At 46.1% G+C, this 21,130-nt stretch overlaps 2 protein-coding genes across 5 annotated transcripts in view; one reads left to right on the top strand and one right to left on the bottom strand.

The window, feature by feature from the left end:
• Positions 1-252: 252 nt before the first annotated feature.
• yars1 (tyrosyl-tRNA synthetase 1) lies at positions 253-6,830 on the top strand. 2 transcript variants are annotated; one of them, XM_068731228.1, is made up of 14 exons: positions 253-340; positions 2,579-2,645; positions 2,729-2,875; positions 3,000-3,175; positions 3,302-3,431; positions 3,638-3,718; positions 3,933-4,025; positions 4,106-4,241; positions 4,336-4,421; positions 4,653-4,788; positions 4,901-5,007; positions 5,240-5,433; positions 5,539-5,680; positions 6,014-6,830. In XM_068731228.1, exons 2-14 carry the CDS (start codon positions 2,589-2,591, stop codon positions 6,122-6,124), a joined length of 1,596 nt encoding a protein of 531 aa, XP_068587329.1. In that variant the 5' UTR covers positions 253-340; positions 2,579-2,588; the 3' UTR covers positions 6,125-6,830. The 2 variants fall into 2 exon arrangements, with proteins under 2 accessions (XP_068587329.1, XP_068587328.1); XM_068731227.1 differs by having other exon boundaries at positions 268-298.
• nhsl3 (NHS like 3) overlaps positions 6,361-21,130 on the bottom strand; it is a 35,306-nt gene continuing 20,536 nt past the window's right edge. For all 3 annotated transcript variants that reach the window (XM_068731223.1, XM_068731224.1, XM_068731225.1), the window contains 8 exons: positions 13,890-14,048; positions 13,653-13,696; positions 13,406-13,544; positions 12,723-12,830; positions 12,474-12,634; positions 12,178-12,375; positions 8,598-12,057; positions 6,361-8,162 (listed from right to left, as the gene is read on the bottom strand). In XM_068731223.1, the coding sequence (XP_068587324.1) occupies positions 8,122-8,162; positions 8,598-12,057; positions 12,178-12,375; positions 12,474-12,634; positions 12,723-12,830; positions 13,406-13,544; positions 13,653-13,696; positions 13,890-14,048 (4,310 nt within the window). In that variant the 3' untranslated portion in view covers positions 6,361-8,121. The remainder of the gene's footprint in view (positions 8,163-8,597; positions 12,058-12,177; positions 12,376-12,473; positions 12,635-12,722; positions 12,831-13,405; positions 13,545-13,652; positions 13,697-13,889; positions 14,049-21,130) is intronic.

The following is a 21,130-nucleotide window of genomic DNA, read 5'->3' as shown; positions in this document are numbered from 1 at the left end:
AGATTGTTGGTGTTGTTAGTGTTGTGTGGTGGTATATATATATATATATATATATATATATATATATATATATATATATATATATATATATATATATATATATATTATTAAGGGGCCTAACAACAGTTTATTTATCTCCTGTAATGGGGCGATAATAATAATAACAACAACACACTAACTACACAATAACGAAGCGTTGCCTCGCAATCATAGACTCTGCTCTCGATTGCTCTCCCCTGGAGTTCACTGTGAGTCGATAGCAGAGCTGAAGCTGATCGCTGATGCAACACACTGACAGGTCCGTACTCAAACACGCCTCATTGTAAGACGGGTTTTTAAGGTGAGTCAGCAGGCTGTATAATACAACTGATTTCGCTTTTTAGATAACCTGAACATATAGTCACCATAGCGGTTGTAGTTTTAACCCAAAGCTTCGGTAACGTTAGCTGCACATGGTTTTTGTTGCTAGCTAGCCAGGCAGCTAACTAACTAGCTGACTTTTCACTTTCGTTCATTCAACAAGAGCGTGCCGTTAAAGAGGAGCAGGAGAGCTAACATGTTGTATTAAAGCTGACTGAATGGCCTGTTCTGACGTCAGCCAATAGTTTAACGTGTTGTCTAAATACTTACTTACATTAAGCTCCACGTCAATGTAATGTCTACGTTATTACCCGGATGTAAATGCCCAATATATTGCACCAACAGTAATGGTCTTCTGGATAATTCGGCATATGGGAGCAGCTATGAAGGTAGATTTGTGTCTTTATTATGCAAACAAAAAAATATGTTTTGAAAGCAAATACCAATAGAATATATACCAATAGAAACTCTTGGCTCATTCAGCAGCGTATGCCCCGCCCACTACGTCCAAACTCAACTGGTAGCTTTACGTTTTGGTTTTGGTTTTGAAACCGTAGCTCAGGGGTCACTAATAGGCGGACCGCGGTCTGGTTCCGGACCCAAACGCCGTCGTATGTGGACCCGTACCTAAAACCGATAGTTGATAATTCATACATTCTAACAGAGTGCTTTTATTTTTGACCGGCACAGCTTTTCCAGCCTTTACGGCACTCGTGCACCGGCCCAGGAAACACACAGACCAATTACATGCGTTGTAAGTCATATACTGTATGTGTATTCCTCTAAGCGTCACAACTCCAGTCGGAGAAGTACGTGAGTTAGAGAAGTTATTTCACACGGTGTTCTCTAATAAGAGACACGTGACCAGAAAGACCAGACAGACCAGTCTTTAACCACGAATGAACAGACTCGTATATCTTCATTCTTCCTACGGGCAGATCAAAAGCAGTACGTCTCATATGTTCAGAGACCGTGGAGTGAGTTTACAAGCGGTAATGTGAAGCGCCACCACGAGACAAAGCACACATCTTTTGAGCAAACGTAGCCACTCAAATCCGAAATGAAGGTACAAAAAATAAACGATCTAAGAGCCCAAAAAGATCAGAATCCTAAAACATGAATTCACCCTCCAACAATGATGTTAACAGAGAGGAATAGAGCAGAAACAAGTGGTAACAATAACCACAGATAAAGTCCCTGCACACTAATTTCTCTTTTTAGAAGAAATGAATATGGATATCGGACGTTAATACAACTGTTGGCTACTTCAATATACATGGGACTAAATCACAGCGCAAGTTAAGACATTATTTGGTGTTCCGGACCTTTGGATGAGGAAATTCTCTCCAACTGGACCTCGCTGAACTTTAATTGAATAACCCTGCCGTAGCTTTTGGTTTTGAAACCGTAGCTTTTGGTTTTGAAACCGTAGCTTTTCGTTTTGAAAGCAAAGGTTTTTGTTTTGCAACCAAAAATTATAGTTTCATAAGCAAAACTAACAAATAATTTATTCTCAGTTTATATATTTTCACTTACAAACTTGATTTTTGATTGCAGTGCGAGAAATTTGCTTTCAAAACATATTTTTTTGTTTGCGTAATAAAGACACAAATCTACCTTCATAGCAGCGGTTTATGTTTTCACATACCGTATTTTCCGCACTATAAGGCGCACTTAAAAGCCTTTAATTTTCTCAAAAAACGTCAGTGCGCCTTGTAATCCGGAGCGCCTTATATATGGATCAATTGGTTAATTGGTTGATCCATACTGGTTGTACACGGCGCTCTGTCAAAATGTTTCAGTACGACTGGTAAACTACAAAGCCGCACCGCTTGCAGCATTACGGCTACCGTAGTCAGGGGCGTCGCCGAAGTAATAGCGGTAAACACCGGTACTGTGCTGTTGACATTCCCTTTAGCACAGCTCCATCTAGTGGATGCATAACGCAACCCCAGTCAAATGTTTGACTGTAGTAGCTTCTATTCTATGCGCCTTATAATCCGGTGCGCCCTATATATAAAAACAGTTCTAAAATAGGCCATTCATTGAAGGTGCGCCTTATAATCCGGTGCGCCTTATAGTGCGGAAAATACGGTAATGTCGACATTTTTAGGATGAATTCTCACATCTCTTTGTCTGTGAATAAGGGCAACATGAAAGTGAAAGTGAACAGAGTTTAAACTGTGCTTAATTAAACTCCCATCTTCCTCCTCACAAGACTCTGCGCCATGGCACACCAGCTGAGTCCGGATGAGAAGTTGCACCTCATAACTAGGAACCTCCAGGTGAGACATGCTCAACACACCCTCCCCCCCCACAGTAGCCTGGTGTCTTTAATGTCTTTCATGTGTGTGTGTGTGTGTTGCAGGAGGTCCTTGGAGAGGAGAAGCTGAAGCAGGTTCTTCAGGAGAGGGAACTGAAGGTGTACTGGGGCACGGCGACCACCGGCAAACCCCACGTCGCTTACTTTGTCCCCATGTGCAAGATAGCGGACTTCCTCAAGGCCGGATGTGAGGTGGGGGGAGATCTCATTCAGAGTCTTGTCTGTTGTTAAACACTTAGATTTAATCTGCACTTCCTGTTAATTAAATCAGAGCTCTGCTTACACATGTGGCTTTCTTCTTCTTCTTTCCCCTCAGGTCACTATTCTCTTCGCAGACTTGCATGCCTTCCTAGACAACATGAAGGCCCCCTGGGAGCTGCTGGAGCTCAGGGTGAAGTACTACGAGCAGGTCATCAAGGCCATGTTGGAGAGCATCGGTGTGCCCCTGGATAAGCTCAAGTTCATCAAAGGAACTGACTTCCAGCTCAGCAGGTCAGTCGTGCCGCTGGTCGGTACTGCGCCGCATCTACACACGCCGCCGTTATTTTAGCTTTAAAAACGTTGTACCTGCAGCCATAAGCTCATATTTTAGGTGTTTTTTTGTTTCACGTTTGTCAGAGAGTACACTCTGGATGTGTACCGTCTGTCCTCCATGGTGACGGAGCATGACGCCAAGAAGGCCGGAGCGGAGGTGGTCAAACAGGTGGAGCATCCCCTGCTGAGCGGTCTGCTCTACCCGGGTCTGCAGGTAACAATGGATGGAGTAGGAACTGCATCACACTGCTGCTAAGGAGTAGTATAACAATACTCTGTGTCTCTTTGTGTCCCAAGTGATCAAATAACTAGTTATTACTGGAATAACAGCTCGATGTCCACATATTGTGATATAAATACTCCAAATAAAAGCTGTTCTTAAACTTAAACTAGTAAATAGGATTTGTCTTTCGCTCTCAGGCTCTGGATGAGGAGTACCTGAAGGTGGACGCCCAGTTTGGAGGAGTTGACCAGAGGAAGATTTTCACTCTGGCAGAGAAGGTACCATCTGCCTCCATCTTTTTTCACATCATGTCAACCCGTCATCCTCTCACATCACTGGCCTCTAACCTCTTCACATTCAAGCTTCAGCTCTTGTGGAACTTGTTTAGTTTAGCAGTTATTGGCTGTTTTTGGTTTTGGTCCATGAAGCAGTTTTCAGAATATAGTCTCTATGAAATCTCGATGCTAACTGAAGCCTCTCTTCTGTCTCCAGTACCTGCCTTCTCTTGGCTACGCTAAGCGCGCCCATCTGATGAACCCGATGGTCCCCGGACTGACGGGGACCAAGATGAGCTCCTCGGAGGAAGTACGTCACAGTAAAATACAGGTAAAGTAAAGATTTGTATGACCAGCGATGTGATCGTACCATCGTCTCTTCCGCTTCAGGAGTCAAAGATCGACCTGCTGGACTCTGCCGGAGATGTGAAGAAGAAGCTGAAGAAGGCTTTCTGTGAGCCCGGCAACATCCAGAACAACGGAGTCCTCTCCTTCGTCAAACACGTCGTCTTCCCGCTCCGCGGAGGTAAGGACACTCGTCTCCGTCTGCTGTCCCCCGGTTCACACTTCTCCTCCGCTCGGGTCAAATGAGTTTGGTAATCGGGATCGTTGTGTTTCAGAGTTCTGCATCAAAAGAGACCCGGAGTTCGGTGGAGACAAAACCTACACCGTGTTTGAAGAGGTGGAGAAGGACTTTGCTGAGGAGGTAAAGTATAGATTATGTGATTACCAGGTGATGGAGGACACAAATCACTGTTTTATATTCATAAGCAGCTTATGCCGATGTACTTTCATGCTGCTTTTCTGTTAATAACTTCATCACACGCAGGACAAATAACAAAAATATGTTTTTTGAAGAATTCCTACTTCCTGGAGTATATCCCTGCTAACATCCGTCTCTGCTCTGATCTAATTATTGGCGATCTGACTCTGGTAGTCGGTCCATCCGGGAGACCTGAAGGCCTCGGTGGAGGTGGCACTAAACCAACTGCTGGAGCCAATCAGAAAGAAGTTTGAGTCGCCCGAGCTCCGCAAACTCACCAACACCGCCTACCCCGACCCCTCAAAGACGAGTCAGTACTTTACCCAGCATCCCCTCTGTCTTCCCTCTCGCATCGTTTTAATCCAAACGCATAAATTTGGGACGTCAACAACTTGTGTGTGTGTGTGTGTGTGTGTGATCAGAAGGAGCAGGAAAGGGTGCCAAGGCAGCAGGAGGAGGAGGAGAGGATGATGAGCTGGCCCCCTCCAGAGTGGACATCAGGGTGGGCAAGATCATCAGTGTGGAGAAGGTAGGACGTCGAGATCGTCACCGGACGGCCGATCAACTGATCGATACGGCGTGTGTGTGTGTGTGTGTGTGTGTGTGTGTGTGTGTGTGTGTGTGTGTGTGTGTGTGTGTGTGTGTGTGTGTGTGTGTGTGTGTGTGTGTGTGTGTGTGTGTGTGTGTGGAGAGAGGGTCCATCTGTACGGCCCTCTTTCTCCGTGGTCACATGGCTTTCTGTTGTTGTTCCATACACGCAGCATCCGGACGCTGACTCGCTGTACCTGGAGAAGATCGACGTTGGGGAGCCGGAGCCGAGAACGGTGGTCAGCGGCCTGGTGGCTTACATTTCCCAGGAGGACCTGCTTGACCGATCGGTGCTGGTGCTGTGCAACCTGAAGCCCCAGAAGATGCGAGGGATCGAGTCTCAAGCCATGCTGCTGTGTGCCTCTGTGTGAGTGTTGTTTCTGTCGTTACACAAACGCACGCTCAGCTTCATTGTTTACTATATTGTTGTTGGTTTTTTTTAATTCTTCCCCTCTGATTGGTTGGTTTCTAGTGAAGGGGAGCCCAGGAGGGTGGAGCCTCTGGACCCCCCAGAGGGGTCGACGCCCGGAGAACGGGTGTTTGTCGAGGGATACGAGACGGGCAAACCGGACGACAGACTCAACCCAAAGAAGAAGGTGTGGGAGAGAGTACAGGTATGTTCCAGTCGAGATTGTACTGTACACTCTATTCAGAGAGACTCCGGTAATAATCAGGGTTCAGATGCATCCTGGGAAACAGTTGACCAACTCTCCAGTCATGAAAAACACACATTATCCTGTAATTGCTAACTGTGGTGGTTTTATTATTTAATTATTCTGTGATCTATTTGTAATTTCTAAGCAAGCAAGTTATATATAAATGTGGACCAATGTATTGTAGTTATCATTATTTTTCCATAATGGCACATCAGAATGAAGTGTGTCATCTGTAGGGGATTGACTGTATATAATAATAATAATAATTGTATTATATTTCTGTGTCCTCAGGCCGACCTGAAGATATCAGACGGGTGTGTGGCTCAGTGGAAAGACAAGCAGCTGATGACTAAACTCGGACAGATCACATGTAAGTCTCTCAAAGGAGGCAACATCAGCTAGAGGCGCCACAATTCACCGCTGAAGCTGCTCCCGCCGGCCACAACAACAACAACAACAACAACACTTGTATCGGCTCCCACACTTCACCCGGAGGTCTTTCCTAGAGAATTGTGGGACATCGACGCACAAAAAGTCTCGGACGCTTCGGACAGGCTGTGACGAATTCTGTTGCCTTTGCTTTGACTATAGTAGAACATTTAATCCTGGGAAGTGTACAACGCTATGATTGACTACGGTTTCTTTTCGTCTTTTTTTTTTTTTTTTACCTGGTTTTGTATGTTGTTCCAACACTTAAATATACAAATACGAGAGTTTCTGGTGGTGAGACATTCTGTTACTCAAGGGAAGGGTAATGAAGAGTTGCTGGGGTTGCTGGGGTTGCTGGGGTTGCTGGTTGCTCGTTCCTGGAACTAGCCGATAAGGAATCTCTGGTGTTTAAAAAGGGATTTAAAGTTTCAGTAATTTTTCTCGGTTGAAATTGCCTTCGTTGTAAACGTCAGATCTGTGGCTAATCCACAAAACCTGATGAATAAAAAATGTTTTATGGGTTTCAGACATCAAATGTATATTTAGAAAAATCATTATACTATAAGACATGGGACGGTTGCGTTGGGGGATGTGTACAGAAATCAATATCTGGACATTGACTGTCATATAATCAAATGATGCATCAGCTCTGTTATGAAATAAACGCTGGCTGAATTCAGTGGTCTGCAGAAATTGAATGGGTTTGTGTCGGATGAGAGACTCTTATGTTGAAGTGTCTGCACCACATCTTTCAAGAAACAAAGCAGGGAAACACATTTTTAATACACTTAGATTTTTTTTATTTATAGAAGTAATAACTGTACATAATTCTTTATAATCATCGAGACAGACGTACATTTTTTTTGACCCCGTTACGAAGAGTCGGTATAATTCACTCACCAATGATTTTGCCGGGGGAAAGCATTTTGTGCAAATAGCGATGAGCTGGATTTGCCACCGAAAAAAAAAAAAGGTTTGGGCTTAAAAAGTTTTAGACGCAGGAACATTTAATAATAATAAAAAAAAAAAAACGCTGACCTCATCATTAAGTCTACTCCAGTGTATCAATCATCCTAGGGCCAATCGCATCCATTGCCCTATAAGAGTGGTTTGTCAGATGAAATAGATTCTCACATATTTCATATTTGGTAGGAAAAGGTGACTGACAGTGCTACAAGTGGAAACAACCACACATAAATAAATAGGATGCTTGTGTTGCTGTGTGTGCTAAACGATTTCTCAGTCACTAAACCCAAGAAGGGGTTGTGCAGATTGTGTAAAAGCATTTAGCAGTCGCTGTAATCGGATGCTTTTCTGCGTTAGGTCTTAATGGTTTATCCTCCTTCCTCTCATTCTCGTGAGTGTGCAGCATCCCTTTTTTCTCACGTACTACTCCAGATATATCGATCCACAGGACTGAAACTTGAGTGTAGCTTTGTGTTTTTACGTCGATCTTTAAGCCAAGAAGGCGTTAAAATGTTGTCACGTGGCGGATGCCATTTTTCTGACAGCTTTTTAATGGTGTATTATATTAAAAATGGGGGGAAAAAAACAGACTAACAGACAGTAGAACTCTGTACAGAAATGCTTCATCAAGACAAAATCCTTTCCTCTGAGCTGCAGTGACCACTACCTATGTCTGCCTCTGGGAGGCGATCTCACACAAGCCAAATATTTACAGTTCAGCCACTGTACACCATTTCATCCTGAGGGGCCTTAGTGAGAGATAAACTATAGCTTAGAAAAATACTCCAGAATAAAGCTATCATAAGAAATTGGGAGCGACACTTTTTCTTTTTTTGCATAAATATGTAGGAAGGCCATTACAGGCTAAGGCTTTTGGAGAAGACTTAACACACACGACACTCTCGATAGTTGAGTCAAACGTCTCTCAGTAATGTCAGTCCTTGCTGAGAGTTGTCCTTTTACTTGTGGACTTTGCTTGATCCTCCGGATGGTCCGACGCTCTTTCAAAACAGTGTTTCAATCGTGTCCGCCGTCACCCTCGTAGCTGAAGGGGGAAGACAAGAGGAGGTTAGATGTGATGGCATCGACATAATACAGTGACAGGAACACACTTGATGAGTATTCTGTCCTAATCTAATTCAGTCACTGAGACGTGATCACGAGCTTCAGGGTTATGGCTGATTGAAGCGCACGCTTGCACATTTGACTGTTGAAGGCAAGCTAGCAGCATTGTGTTTTTGTGTGGAAGGTGGCTTCATTTGTGTGTAGTTTGTTTTTGTTTGTAAGGAGAGAAAATATGCTGTTTAACGGCTTAGCTGTTCAAGATCATGGTAATGAGAGAGAGAGAGAGAGAGAGTAGCTATCGATTCATGCTAGCACTGAATCAGCCTCGATGAATACACACTCAGCAGAAGGCGGTCTTTCGTGGCTTTCGCCGATTCCAGAAAACCATGGTTAGAAATAATGAGGCTGCTCTTACTCGTCGTCTCAGGAAGTGTTATTCCACCGGTGTGTTGCGCTCCTCCTATCGCTCCGTTTCCTTCGACGCCGAAGTCCATCTTTGCTGAACAAGCAGGAAGATTCTGTGACGGACTGTTGGCTGGTTTCTTTGCTACTGGTGGAGGAACTTTGTCCAACTTCACGCCGCCATTGGAGAAAGAAATGCTATTTGATTGGTCAGACACCTGCAGGAGCTCTGCCGCCAAGCTTTGCTTCAGACTTGCCTGAGCTTCAGGGGAGGAGGCGGCGGCGGTCTCCAAGACGACCTTTTTTGTGCTCCTTGAGAAGATAAAGCTGGCGGTAGAGGCTGGGGACTTGTGCATGTCACATCCCTCAGAGGATTTTAGAGACAGAGCCCCATGTTCACCGACAGAGCTGTAAGTGGAGGATCTCACACCCAGTCGGGATGGAAGACCATCTCTAGAAGACATGGCTGCAGTTTTCATCCGTATGGCTTCCTGTAGGCGCATGGAAGGGGTGTGTAGCACCACAGAGGATGTCTTTACTGCCTGAGGGGGAGATTTTAGTGACAGAGACTTGCGGATGGGCTTCTGTGGAACGTTTTGAGGTCCTGGGATTAAGACTGAGCAATTCTCCTGAACTGAATCTCCCTGGTTTGCTGACTTGTCCTCCGATGGAGCCTTCACCTGATCTTCAGTCATGTTGACTGATCTGAGGCGAACCATCTGAAGCAGGGATGGGGTGACTAGAGGTATGTTAGCATCCTCTTTAGGAATGGGTGCACTCTTATGGCGGGAAAGCAACTCCTTGCTCCTGGCGTCTCGGTTTGGTACACTAGGCTGCCTTCTGAAATTTATCCCGTGGGTGAAGTTCTCTGCTGGTAAAGTGGGTGCTACTGGGACAGCAATTGGAGGTTGGGCACTGACGGGAGACTCAGACGGAGCGCCGCGCTTCAGGGAACTGCAGGGAGGAACTAAAACAGGAACTAACACTGGGTTCTCTACTCTTGTAATGGGTGGCAAAGTGGGTGCCACCACTGGGGGAGATGGGACACTCTCTGAAACAGATACACAGTTTGTCACGGGTCTGCACAAAATCTCACCAGCTGTGTTAGCTTTTGAAACTTGCACAACAACCTCTGGTTTGGTGTCAGTTACTGTTTGAGGAACAGCAGGGGACAAATCTGGAATTTGTCCAAGTACAGATGTCCCAGCTTCAGTCGAATCCTCAGTTGACTCTGTGGGTCTTTTTGAGACATCCAACTCTGTGATGCAACTGTCCATCGCATTTGGCACACTGTCTGTCAGTAAGGGTGGAGGAGGTGGAGGAAAGTCCACCTCATCTCCTCCGTCAAAGACCGAGTCCCCTTCCATAGGAGGTGGAGGAGGTGGCCAGCAAGACTCTACAGCAGGGATCTCCTCCTGTACCCTCTGTAATTCATCCGGTGGCGTGGACACTGACGAAGGAGGTGTCCTTCTTGACGGAGGAGGTGTAGGGTGGTATGCTGGGGGAGGGGTAGGTGGTGGGGAGGTCTTGCTAATTTTGGGGCCCTCTACAGAAAGAGTCTGCATGGATGTGACCTCACTTTTGTCCATCACATCATCACTCTTATCAACTAAAATTGTGACCCCATGCTGTGGGGAGGTTGTGTGATCCTCAAGATGTAAACAAACATCTGTCGTGGCACTGCTACTCATTTTCTTTTGCTGTCTGTCCAGTGAGTGTTCTGTTGACACCTCTCTGTTCAGTACTGTCATGGGTTTCTTCATGACAGGAGGAGGATCTTTCTTTGGACTCTTGGGGTCCTTCACTGCAGGGCTACTACTCTGCTCTTGTTTCTGAACGTCTATACTTGCTTCCATCCTTTCTTCTTCGGTATTCGGACTTTCCTTATTCTCCATCTCATTGTGAACTACTTCAGGACCTGTTTCTATCAAAGTCTCAGGGTTTGCTTTGCTCTCTGACAATTTTAAGACAGATTTGTCTACACTTGATTGTTTTTCCTCTAAAACGTGCATCTCCTTGATGGCTTCGGTCTGGGTTCCCGCCTGTTTAACTGTGCTGTCTTGTGTCTGTGCTGGCTCCTGGGTTACTTTGCTTACATTAGGGCAAGGCCCACACAGGAGCTGAAAGGTGCATCTGTTGTGAACCCATGTCTCCGGTGGAGGAGGACATGGCGCTTTGACTTTGGGAGGTGGTGGGATGTTCATCAGCTCTCCAATTTCAACTCCCAAAGTCGAAGAATCGTTATCCGGAGTAAAGTCTTTTGCAGTAACAGTGGGTGGAGATCCTTGTGGCGGCAGACTGGGGCTACATGTGGAAACATCTGGATGGACAGGCTCAGATGTACCAGACGACAGAGAGGTAAGCGAGGAGGAGGGAGAAGCTGCTGAGGATGAGGCCCGAGACACTGATCTCTCTGGTTTGACAGGTTTCTTCTTCTGTTTGTCGGGGGAGGTTGGGGAGATCCCTTTTGGGGAGAGTGTCGGAGTGCCACTCTGACTCGAGTAGCCACTGGAAGGGGACATGGTCCGTTCAAATTTCCCCTCTTCTGAGGAAGTTTTCTGTGGGGAGGAGCTACAGGATATTGGCTGAGGCTCTGTTGCTACTCCTGCCTCAGTGGAAGAGACTTGTGTGGTGCTCAAGGGACTGGAGGAAACATCGAGACGAATGGACCCAGTGGAGTTTGACACAAGGGTTGAGATCTTACTGGTGTCTGCAATAGTTGATTTCATCTCATTCTTTGCTACAATACTTTCTGTGGCATTTGCCCCATCTCCAGACAAGGAGTCATTGAGATCCACCAGAACCTTGGGGTTGCTCCTGATCTTATTACTATGCAGAGAGTTTGTTCTCCGTGGAGGGGCCGGGGGTTGCTTGGTCTTCATAACCGACAGACTACGAGAGAAATTCTGTTTGGTCTTTTCATCGTCCCCACCAGCCACTGACCCTGAAACAGACTTAGATCCTTGACCTGTTACAACATTTTCCCTTTTAGTGCTGAAGCTGCTAATCATGCTAACTGAGCTATGGAGACTGACGAGGTCTTGGTCCCTGCTACACTTCTCTGTCTGGCTTTCCCGCCCATTCAGACTCACTCTCCGTGAGTTACCGCTTCGCGTGCTACCCTTGGAGGATACTGGGGAGGAGTTTGACATAATGGTCTTTGAAGACTGTGACTCGCTCCAGTTCAACCCCGAAGCCGATGAGGGCATCAGTGTGGAGTCGTCATGGGAATTGTCAGTTTGGGAGCCATCGCCGTCTGATCTTCTGGACAACAAAGGGCTGACCGATAAGTCCCCGGATGCAAGGCTGCTTCTGCTCACAGTGCGGACATTACCGCCTTGGTTTACACTGCTGCCACGCGTCCGGCTGCTGCTGCGGTCGATCTCGATGACTTCAATCGAGGCTGGCAAGACCGCATTAGGGATGATTGTAGACATGTAGGTGGCCTGAGGAGACATGGACATCACGGGACCCTAGAAACAAGCAGAGAAATGTGAATTTCACAGCTAAATTTCCCAAATGGTCAACAAAGAATCAGGTAAAATACAGAAGATTGAATCTTAAAGCCATATCCAAACTAAGTTAATTCTTACCTGGGGTTCCTGGAGGAATCTATACATCGCTGAAGGACATAAGGAGGTGGAAGTGGTCATGCCAGGTACTGCAAGGGACTTGGGTCTCATGGCTGAGGTGGGGCAGAGGTAGGAGCCGAAGCCCTGGTGGTTGAAGGGCTGCTCGTCTTGGTACATTTCCTGGAGGTGCTGCCTCAGCAGCTGTTCCTCTCTGGATGCCTGTTTAGGAGTGGAGAGAAGACCATTATTAAGTGATAAAAAAACCAACCACGAAATCTGTAATGTATTTTATATAACTATTGTGAAGAACCCTTTACCTCCAGCTCTGACAGGTGCACCCTCGCTCCCTCCTTATTTACTACTGGAGTCCCTCCATCAACCGTCGGAATGATAACTGCACCTGATTGGCTGTTACTGAGCTTTCCGTCGTTTTTAGGGGTAGAAACAAGCTGCTGGAAGGTTGTGCTTCTGTGCAATGCTGGGAAGAGGGCAGATCACTGTCAGTGACAAGTTTACCACCAAGGAAACATTATGACCACTGGTTTAGCATGCTGGTGTGGACATACCAAGCTCCTTCTGGACCTGGTTGGGAATACCCATGATGGTGGTTCTCCGGCTCCTCTTCCTGCTCTTATCTAGTCTTTTAACTGGATTCAGAGGCTTGAATGTTGAACCTGAGCAACAGAGAAAAACCTGTCTTATCACTGTTACTGTATTTGGCACAGGAGAAGAAATTGGTGAAATAATGTACGATAACGCATCAAAACTCAGTAGTATAATATAATATAGTATATTGGGGAAATGGCTTCTCCAGAGGATTTTAGAAAGGATGTTTGATGTATGGACCAGAATACCAATCACACTTTCTACACACACACACACACACACACACACACAGAATGACATGCTCTGCCTTCCAGCTATGATATGCAAAGGCAGCCCGACTGCTGTGAACTTCGCTTAGAACTTTTTGAGAAACTGAAAATAAGCCTCAGTTGTGTGCCCGTGTGCTGCTTTTCCTTTGATTTCACACCATCAACTGCAGAGGCACCGAGCAGCTGAGAATGAGACGTGCATGCTAAATAAGCACACGCTCGTGATTTGCCATAAAGCAGCAAATCCAGGAACAAAGCGCAAACTGCTTACCGCACAAGCACTGCGTTTAGCTCTTGTTCTACGGAGATAAACAAGACGTGGATGCTTCGTTTCACAGTCTCTCTCCAAACACAAACACACAGCTGTGGTTTACCTTGGCGGGTGAGCACAGGCCTGTTCGACACAGCAGAGGTCACTGTGGTATCAGAACTCCCGGCGACGGATCTGGACGCCGGAGAGCCACCTCCGTCTTTGGAGCCGATATCCTGCTCCGGTCGCAGAGTGTCTGTAGACTGCACCGGACACACACACACACACACACACACACAGTATTTTTTTAGTTTGGTGGCATTCTTAGTGTGTAGGACATGAATGACACACAGAGCTTTTGGGGCACTTACAGCAACGCTCTCATCGTCAGGTAAGTTCACTCCGTTCGTGTGTTCTGTGTGAGCAAAATAGACGAGGATGAGACACAGAATCTGAATACGCTCAAACTCCAACCATAGACTATGCAATCATTGTGGGTAAACTTTATTTAGATGAGTCTTTATTTATTGTACATCAGTATAAACCCCAAATATATGCCAGTAAGTATGAACTTATATGTTTTCATGTTCATAGCGCTGCGTCTTGACCTTCCTGCTGTAGTATCTTGAGCCCTTCCTGGGCCTCAGTGTGCAGGTCCTCCAGGTACTGCGGCCTGCTGCCCTCGATGAAAACATTCTCCTGGTAGTGCTGGGAGGTCCTGTAGTGGACGGTCAACCTCTTCTGGTCTTCATTCCCTTTCGGGCCAGCTGTTGGGGATGGTGGAGACAGAAAGAGTTCGGGTTAAACGGAGAAGAAGACAAACGTAATTGGCTCTTATAATAATCAACAACTTGCGCTTTGAGTTAAATTATTTTTTTGATTTCACTGGTAATAGGCTGGAATTGGTACCAGGTTAACAGTGAATTCAAATGTCATTCAACAACAGCTTTATTACTCTTCTTTCTAACTATTCTGTATCTGCCATTTTGCCCTATTTCTTTGCTCTTTGGACCAAAAAACAACACACTCTAATCTGAAACAGACCCGCTCTTTCTACACGTCTTTAAAAACCGTCTTTCCACCGGCACTTCCTCGTCCTCTTAAGAGACAAACATCGACACGCACACAAGCGCACTCGGCAGGTGTCCACTTGCCAAGACATTTACCAGCTTTACGGTGAATCCTCTGCACCTCCACCTGTCGCGAGCCTGCGTTTATCTGTGCACCTTTTTCGACGCATCGCACTCTTCAAATCTCCTCGGCCGAGCGGTTTGGTGGGCAGACGTCCCAGCATGACCGGGCTCTCAGCAGTAACCTGGCTAATCTCCTGGGCAGTATCTCTCTTCTAGCCAATGGAGGATTAGATTATCTGGATTGTCCGCATTGTCAAGATGCCACCGGACCCCCCCCCCCCCCCCCCCACCACCCTCAGGATGGCTTTACTCAATGTCAAAAGGAAATCGAGATTTGAAAATATAAATAAAGATGTAGTTGGACAGCAGTCAATACAGCCAAAGTTAGCAGGGCCAATTGGGGCAAAGACCCGGCCATCTGAAGTTCAGTTATACTAAACCTCAGTGTTCAAGAGATGGAGACCGCCTTTGAGTGTGTGCACGCAAACAGAGACGGAAGCCCTCTGCTCTTAAATGCTGTTGCACTATTGGCTAACAAATTCATTTTTGATGCGACCACCAAAGACAGTTGGACTTTTGTGGCTTGTGGTCTGCCTGTGAGGGAACATTTCATTCTAGAGGACATCACTTCAAGTCGGCAGGGGAAGCTAAATGAATATAAGTTGTATATTGTCTGTTGTTAGCTAATTAAAGGTCAACCCGGGGTGTCTGCTTTCGCTCCTTTGTCACTCTCAACACTGTGGCTCACAGTCTCACCTGGTAAGGTGACACTGAGCGGGTGTGAATGTACATACTGTACGTGTGTGTGTGTGTGTGTGTGTGTGTGTGTGTGTGTGTGTACCCCCTGTCCTCGGGGCGTTCACACAGGCGATGCAGCCCAGACACAATGCCCTCCCCTGTGTGTCTGTGTGTGTGTGTGTGTGTGGGAAAATCTCAGGTCATTGTGAACCTCGGGCTTTCTGATGCCAACCAAGAAACGGAGGACCGAGTTCATCACAAAAACCGGCCGCTGCAGAGTGCATATTACTCATTATTTAAGGTGTTTTGCTCTCACTGCCAGTTGTGATTAACTGGAGAAGCAGACCTTCATGAGATTCCCGCCAGACCCCTGCAGGAGGTTTAGGGCTTTTTGGTCGATTTAGACAGTCAGTTAAGCCCCTTATCTTATGGGAGAGAACCCCCCCAGACTGCCTTCAACTCTAATTCTTGCATGCCAGTGTTTCTGAGACAATGAAGAACGCTCAAAAATCAGCAAAACATGCTACTAAACCACCACCTCATAACCTCAACCATGCAACACAAACTTTTGAGCTTGTATCAAGAATTGAAAAAAAAAACTGCTGAACTCCAGGAACCTCAATCAAAGCAAAGTTAAAAGAGCATTACTGTCGCGTAAACCAGCGCAGCCTAAAGTCAAAAGCTCCAGCCTGCCAAATAAATTCCTCCTCGTGAGTCAGCACTCACCCTTCTTCTTGAAGACCGACAGCAGAGTGTGGATGCTCTTCCTCAAGTAGACCACCATGTCTACGCGAGTGCCATGGCAGATACAGAAATCAGAACATTTGCGGTAAAGCAAAGTCCAACAAGTCCTCCTTCTGTCAGTGGTGAGATAAATCAGTTTGTTTTACACACACACACACACACAAAAAAAAAAAAAGGATCCAGATGCTCTGAACTCTGAGGAGTAAAACATGAGTAAAGTCTTGAGAGTGAGCGGAGAGATGGGTGAGAAGCCCTCTCCTCCTTCTGCAGAGTGACTTGGGAAGGACAAGTACACAATAAGATCTGCCTCCAGCCGAGCAGCCTGTCCCAGCTGCCTTATCCCCGAGTCTGATACCCTCCTCCCTTCCCCCTCTGCGCTCTCTCTCTCTCTCTCTCTCTCTCTCTCTCTCTCTCTCCATTGCGATCCTCTCTCTCTTTTGTCAAATGAGGAATACCATCACCACCAGCAGATTCAGATTTATCTTGAGATCCCCTGAGGGATTCTGACCCACAGGTTGGAAACCACTCTTTTAAGGGTTTACATAAAGTTTGAACAATGAAAATATATTTATATATATATATATATATATTTGCAGTAAAAGGAAAACCAAAATGTAATAATCTAGACACAAAGGATTAAAGTGTTTTTTTCTGGGAACCCACTTTTTGAAAATGACAAACCATCAACAGGCCTTATGTAGGTAAATATAGTTCCTGACCATTTTTACTTCCATCACTTATATTAGCTTAAATAGGTAAACAAGCCATTTCAAAGAGGTATGCATTTACCGCAACAATACGTTACAAATGAGACCAAATAAATGCATTTAAGCGGAGTTCATGGGCTGTCTTTTTGCTCCTCTCATCAGTAAAACAAACAGAATGTACGCCAGCCTTTCATATAACAATGAATTATATAAGAAAGCTACAATCATCACAACAATACGAACATTTAAGCTCTCTCATGTGGCTGAAAGCTGCACTGCTGATATAAGACTATAGAAGAAATTCTGCAAATTTATGTGGCGACCCTAATAACATCTCCGGCGTCCCACCGGTGGGTCCCGAACCAGTCTTTGTGACTTCTTCTCCAGCTTCTGCCATAATAATGTGTTATTATAGTGTGCAGCCCCTGGAGGCTTACCCCCCTGTTTACTATGATGCAGTTTAAATTATGACTATAATTAAAGCTAAAAACTACCATCGTAATCACTGATATATATTTCAGGGTTATGTACTTCAATTTGTCATCGTCCTTTCCCTAATGAAAGCCTTCAGCTTCATGCATACGTCTGACACTCTGTCTCATTATCTAAGGGCTACAGGGTTCTACGTCTGACAGCAGAGGTTGTGTCCTCACAGTGAAAAGCTAAACAACAACTGTTTCAATGCACCTCCTTCACTGCATCACTTTCTCCAGAGCCGATCTCTCCTCCTTCACATCTCTCTCTCTCTCTCTCTCTCTCTCTCTCTCTCTCTCTCTCTCTCTCTCTCTCTCTCTCTCTTCCTGTCTGCCCCTTTTGCCTCGTAGCCACAGAGGTCTAGTTTGAGTTAAAAATAGCTGACACATCATCGCTGCTCTCACGGCGCTGTGTGCGCGCCTACTGATGTTTCCTGACAAAGTGCAGAGGGTATGAAATACAACACGGCTGTGGAAGAAGAAGAAGAAGAAGAAGAAGAAGAAGAAGAAAAAAATCAAACTAAAAAAGGCTGATTCTGTGCCAAATATACAGCCGGTGTTCCACAGGTTGTCTCCCCCTCTGGAGCAGCAGCACTTGATCCACCGGGCCCTCTGAATGGATGTTTGTTTCACAATAAAAAGGATGGGGGGGGGCACAGCAGGGGGGGGGGGGGGGGGGGCTACAGCTGGCCCGGACCAGCTGGAGGGACACGCTGGAGGGTGCTAACGCAATTACCTTCATCTAAACACCCCGCCAGCCCTCCTGGCACTGGAGAAAACAGGTGGGGGGTGGGGGGCACAGAGTGAAGAAATCTCTACCCCCGGTGTCCCGGGTCAGACTGCCCAGCCTGGGCTGCTGGCGGTGGCTCAGCCTCCGGGTTGAATAAGCCGAGGCCCTCGGGAGAGCAGCTTTAGACGTGGGAGTCGTGCCAGAGGATTAACTCTGCCAGTGGCTTAACCTGTCCGTCTCTTCACCTTACACACTGACGTTTTATTTTCCCCTCTATAAGCGCTTCTCATCTCGGTCTTTTTGCTGAAAAAAATGTCTCTTTCATTTGACATTTTCACTCCTTTTTTTTTTACTTTACACCAAAGCTTGTCATGTGGTCCGGATGATGCCACTCTGGCGACTTAGTGATACTCATTAGCTTCTAATCCATATTATATTATATCCATAAGACAGTTTACCAATATGGGACATGAGGGAGCTTATGTTCATAAAACCCCCCCAAAAAAACTTTGTTTCGCAGTGATGTGGCCCTTTAAGTTCCAAACAGTCCCTTTTCCTTCCTCACCCAGCCCCCCTCAATGCAGACCTTTACTAAGTGCCAATTTTGGGGGTCTCTGGCCCAGCCTGTCTACCCCCTCCCCCCCCCTCCCTGTTGTTCACCAAGACCCCTCATATCAATATTCATTAGAGGGCCTAAAGAGACACCATCTGGTCTTGGGGGAAGAGGGCAGAGAGGAGCTTCAGATGCCTTTGATTCACACCATTCCACCGCAGAAGCTAAATAACAATGTGAAAGTAACATGTGCTAGCTTCATGCTAATGTGGATTTACCAAACTTCACAATTTAACGACAGAAAGGGGTGTTTGTAGAAAAACTACAACTGTCAAACACAATTGTCTGTGTCTTTTTTTTTAAGGGCTACCCTGTGAAAACACTGAAGATGATATTATAAATCAACTGAGCCAGACTGTCGGACGTGTTCGCAGGTCAATCAGTCTGTTGGAGGACAATCAGAGTTCAGGCGGACAACAGAACCGGGCTCGTTAAAATGTCAAAGGGCAGGAGGCGAACATCTAGTTAGTGAGAGCCACATTTAAAGTAACGGTAATGACTTCACCTTCTCTTTTTTCTGATTCATATCTCATGTCGTGCTGCCTGAATCGGACTGAATTTAAACTATATGTGTGTTGCGTTGAGTACGTTCTCTGTCCACTAGAGGGCGCTGTATCGACTCCCGGCTCTCGTCTGGCCTGCAAGTATGACGCTGCAAAAACAGCAGGTCATCGGATGAGAACATTTGCTGTAGATAAACAGGGCCAGTTTGTACCGATGGCGGACGAAAAGGCAGCTAAATGTGAAATATGACTCCCATGGAGTGACCAAGCCCAAGCTGTGACGCCAACACACACACACACACACACACACACACACACACACACACACACACACACACACAGACACACACACACACTTTGTAATGTAATACTGCGGTGAGTATTAGCTCATCTCATGTCCTCAACTCGACCTGTCATTAGCTGCTCAGAGAGAGAGAGAGAGAGAGAGAGAGAGAGAGAGAGAGAGAGAGAGAGAGAGAGAGAGAGAGAGAGACAGAGAGAGAGAGAGAGAGAGTAAAAAGTGAGAGCTGTTCTGCCTTTTGTCATCCCCTCAACATCCGTATCAGGTGAGCGTTCAGGCCACTGGGCCATGAAAAGCAGCAGGGTTTCCACTTCATGCCTGGCTGGGCTTGAAAAACGGCCACTGTGTGTCACTGTCAATGGGCATGTGGGTCAGTGCGTACATGTTGGGTTCATTAGGAAAAAAAAAAAGTGGGTGGAGGGGGGAGGCTCCACCCACAACAACACAGGTAAGAATGAAGATGTTGCTCTTAGTGCAGGTGTCAGGAACAGAAGGCGTTTGTTCAAGCTTGGGACTCTTCCTCAAGCTTGGGACTCTTCCTCTGTGACTTTCTTCATGCTTCTGGGAGATTTTACTATAACAACGCTGAAAAGGATCTGCAGAAAATCCCGTAACCTGAGCGCAACGTCTTCAACGAGATCCAAAACTGAGCTTAAATGTGTAAAAATGACTCAAATAAGAGTAGATGCTTTTGTTGGGGACTATTTTCAGCCACGGATGAATACACATTTGGTGCTCCGAGTACTTTACAGCACCATGACGGTGTTTGTGGGATTGATACAAAAAAAATACATAACAGTGTTAGAGACGTCAGTTTCGGTAAATTTTGCGTGCGATACCCCGACACCTATCAAATCAACCGATTCATTTTTAAGAAAACCTCCCCCAACAAAATTATGTGAAATATTTCCTTTCATGTAAAACATTTTATTTTACTCGAGCGCTACATTGACTCAAATATCCATCCAAATTCAATGCGTCGTCGGTAAATGTCTCCCCATTTTTAAAACTATATACAACTCTTGGAGCGTGTGCGCTTCCTGGTTGCCCGGCTTTTCTGGCCCACAAAGTGTGTGTGTGTGTGTGTGTGTGTGTGTGTGTGTGTGTGTGTGTGTGTGTGTGTGTGTGTGTGTGTGTGTGTGTGTGTGTGTGTGTGTGTGTGTGTGTGTGTGTGTGTGTGTGTGTGTGTGTGTGTGTGTGTGTGTGTGTGAGAGAGAGTCATCTGAAGTCCAGCACGCTACTGCATTTAAAGGGAGAGTAGGATTAGACAACGAGCACCAGCTGTGCCAATCAGCTCACCTGGCACTGCTCTCTTGAGCCGCCACACACACACACACGCACACGCACACGCACACACACACACACACACACACACACACTGCTACTCTACCATTGGTCAAGCTACGGCGTGCCTGAGGTTGCCTACGGCTGCTTTGGGTAGAGGTAATAAAAATGCCAGAGTACAGGATGAAAGGGTTAAAATGTGACCGGCAATAAACCTCGCTCCAACTCACACACACACACACACACACACACACACACACACACACACACACACACACACACACACACACACAGGTGTCATTATTCAGCTCGTATGCTCCCCTCATTTGTATTCTATGGCTGTTGTGGTGGACTTGAGTTATGAGCTTCAATGATCGGTGTTGTACAAACCAGGGAGAGAGAGAGAGAGAGAGAGAGGCAGGCTAACCCCCATCCTCCATGCTCACATCTAGTGGAATGTTTCACGTTTCATGTGTCTTAAGATAGCAGTTGGCACCGACTGTTCAGGTGGCCTGCACACAATGAAATATGTACTTGCTTGTATGTATGCTTTTTTTTTTTTTTCCTCGAGCCAAACTGAGAGCTCTGCAGACACCGATCCAGATACGGATGCCTCACAGCGG

Source organism: Cebidichthys violaceus, unplaced genomic scaffold (assembly GCF_023349555.1).
Source record: "Cebidichthys violaceus isolate CVI_PGR_0920_01 unplaced genomic scaffold, fCebVio1.0.p SCAF_50, whole genome shotgun sequence".
In the NCBI taxonomy this organism is placed as follows: domain Eukaryota; kingdom Metazoa; phylum Chordata; class Actinopteri; order Perciformes; family Stichaeidae; genus Cebidichthys; species Cebidichthys violaceus.
This window is presented reverse-complemented; position numbering and strand designations above follow the sequence as displayed.

Excerpts from the sequence above, each read along its gene's own strand:
- yars1 (XM_068731227.1), top strand. Across the intron at positions 3,176-3,301 it reads ACTGACTTCCAGCTCAGCAG|AGAGTACACTCTGGATGTGT; the intron begins GTCAGTCGTGCC and ends CACGTTTGTCAG. Across the intron at positions 3,432-3,637 it reads TGCTCTACCCGGGTCTGCAG|GCTCTGGATGAGGAGTACCT; the intron begins GTAACAATGGAT and ends TTTCGCTCTCAG.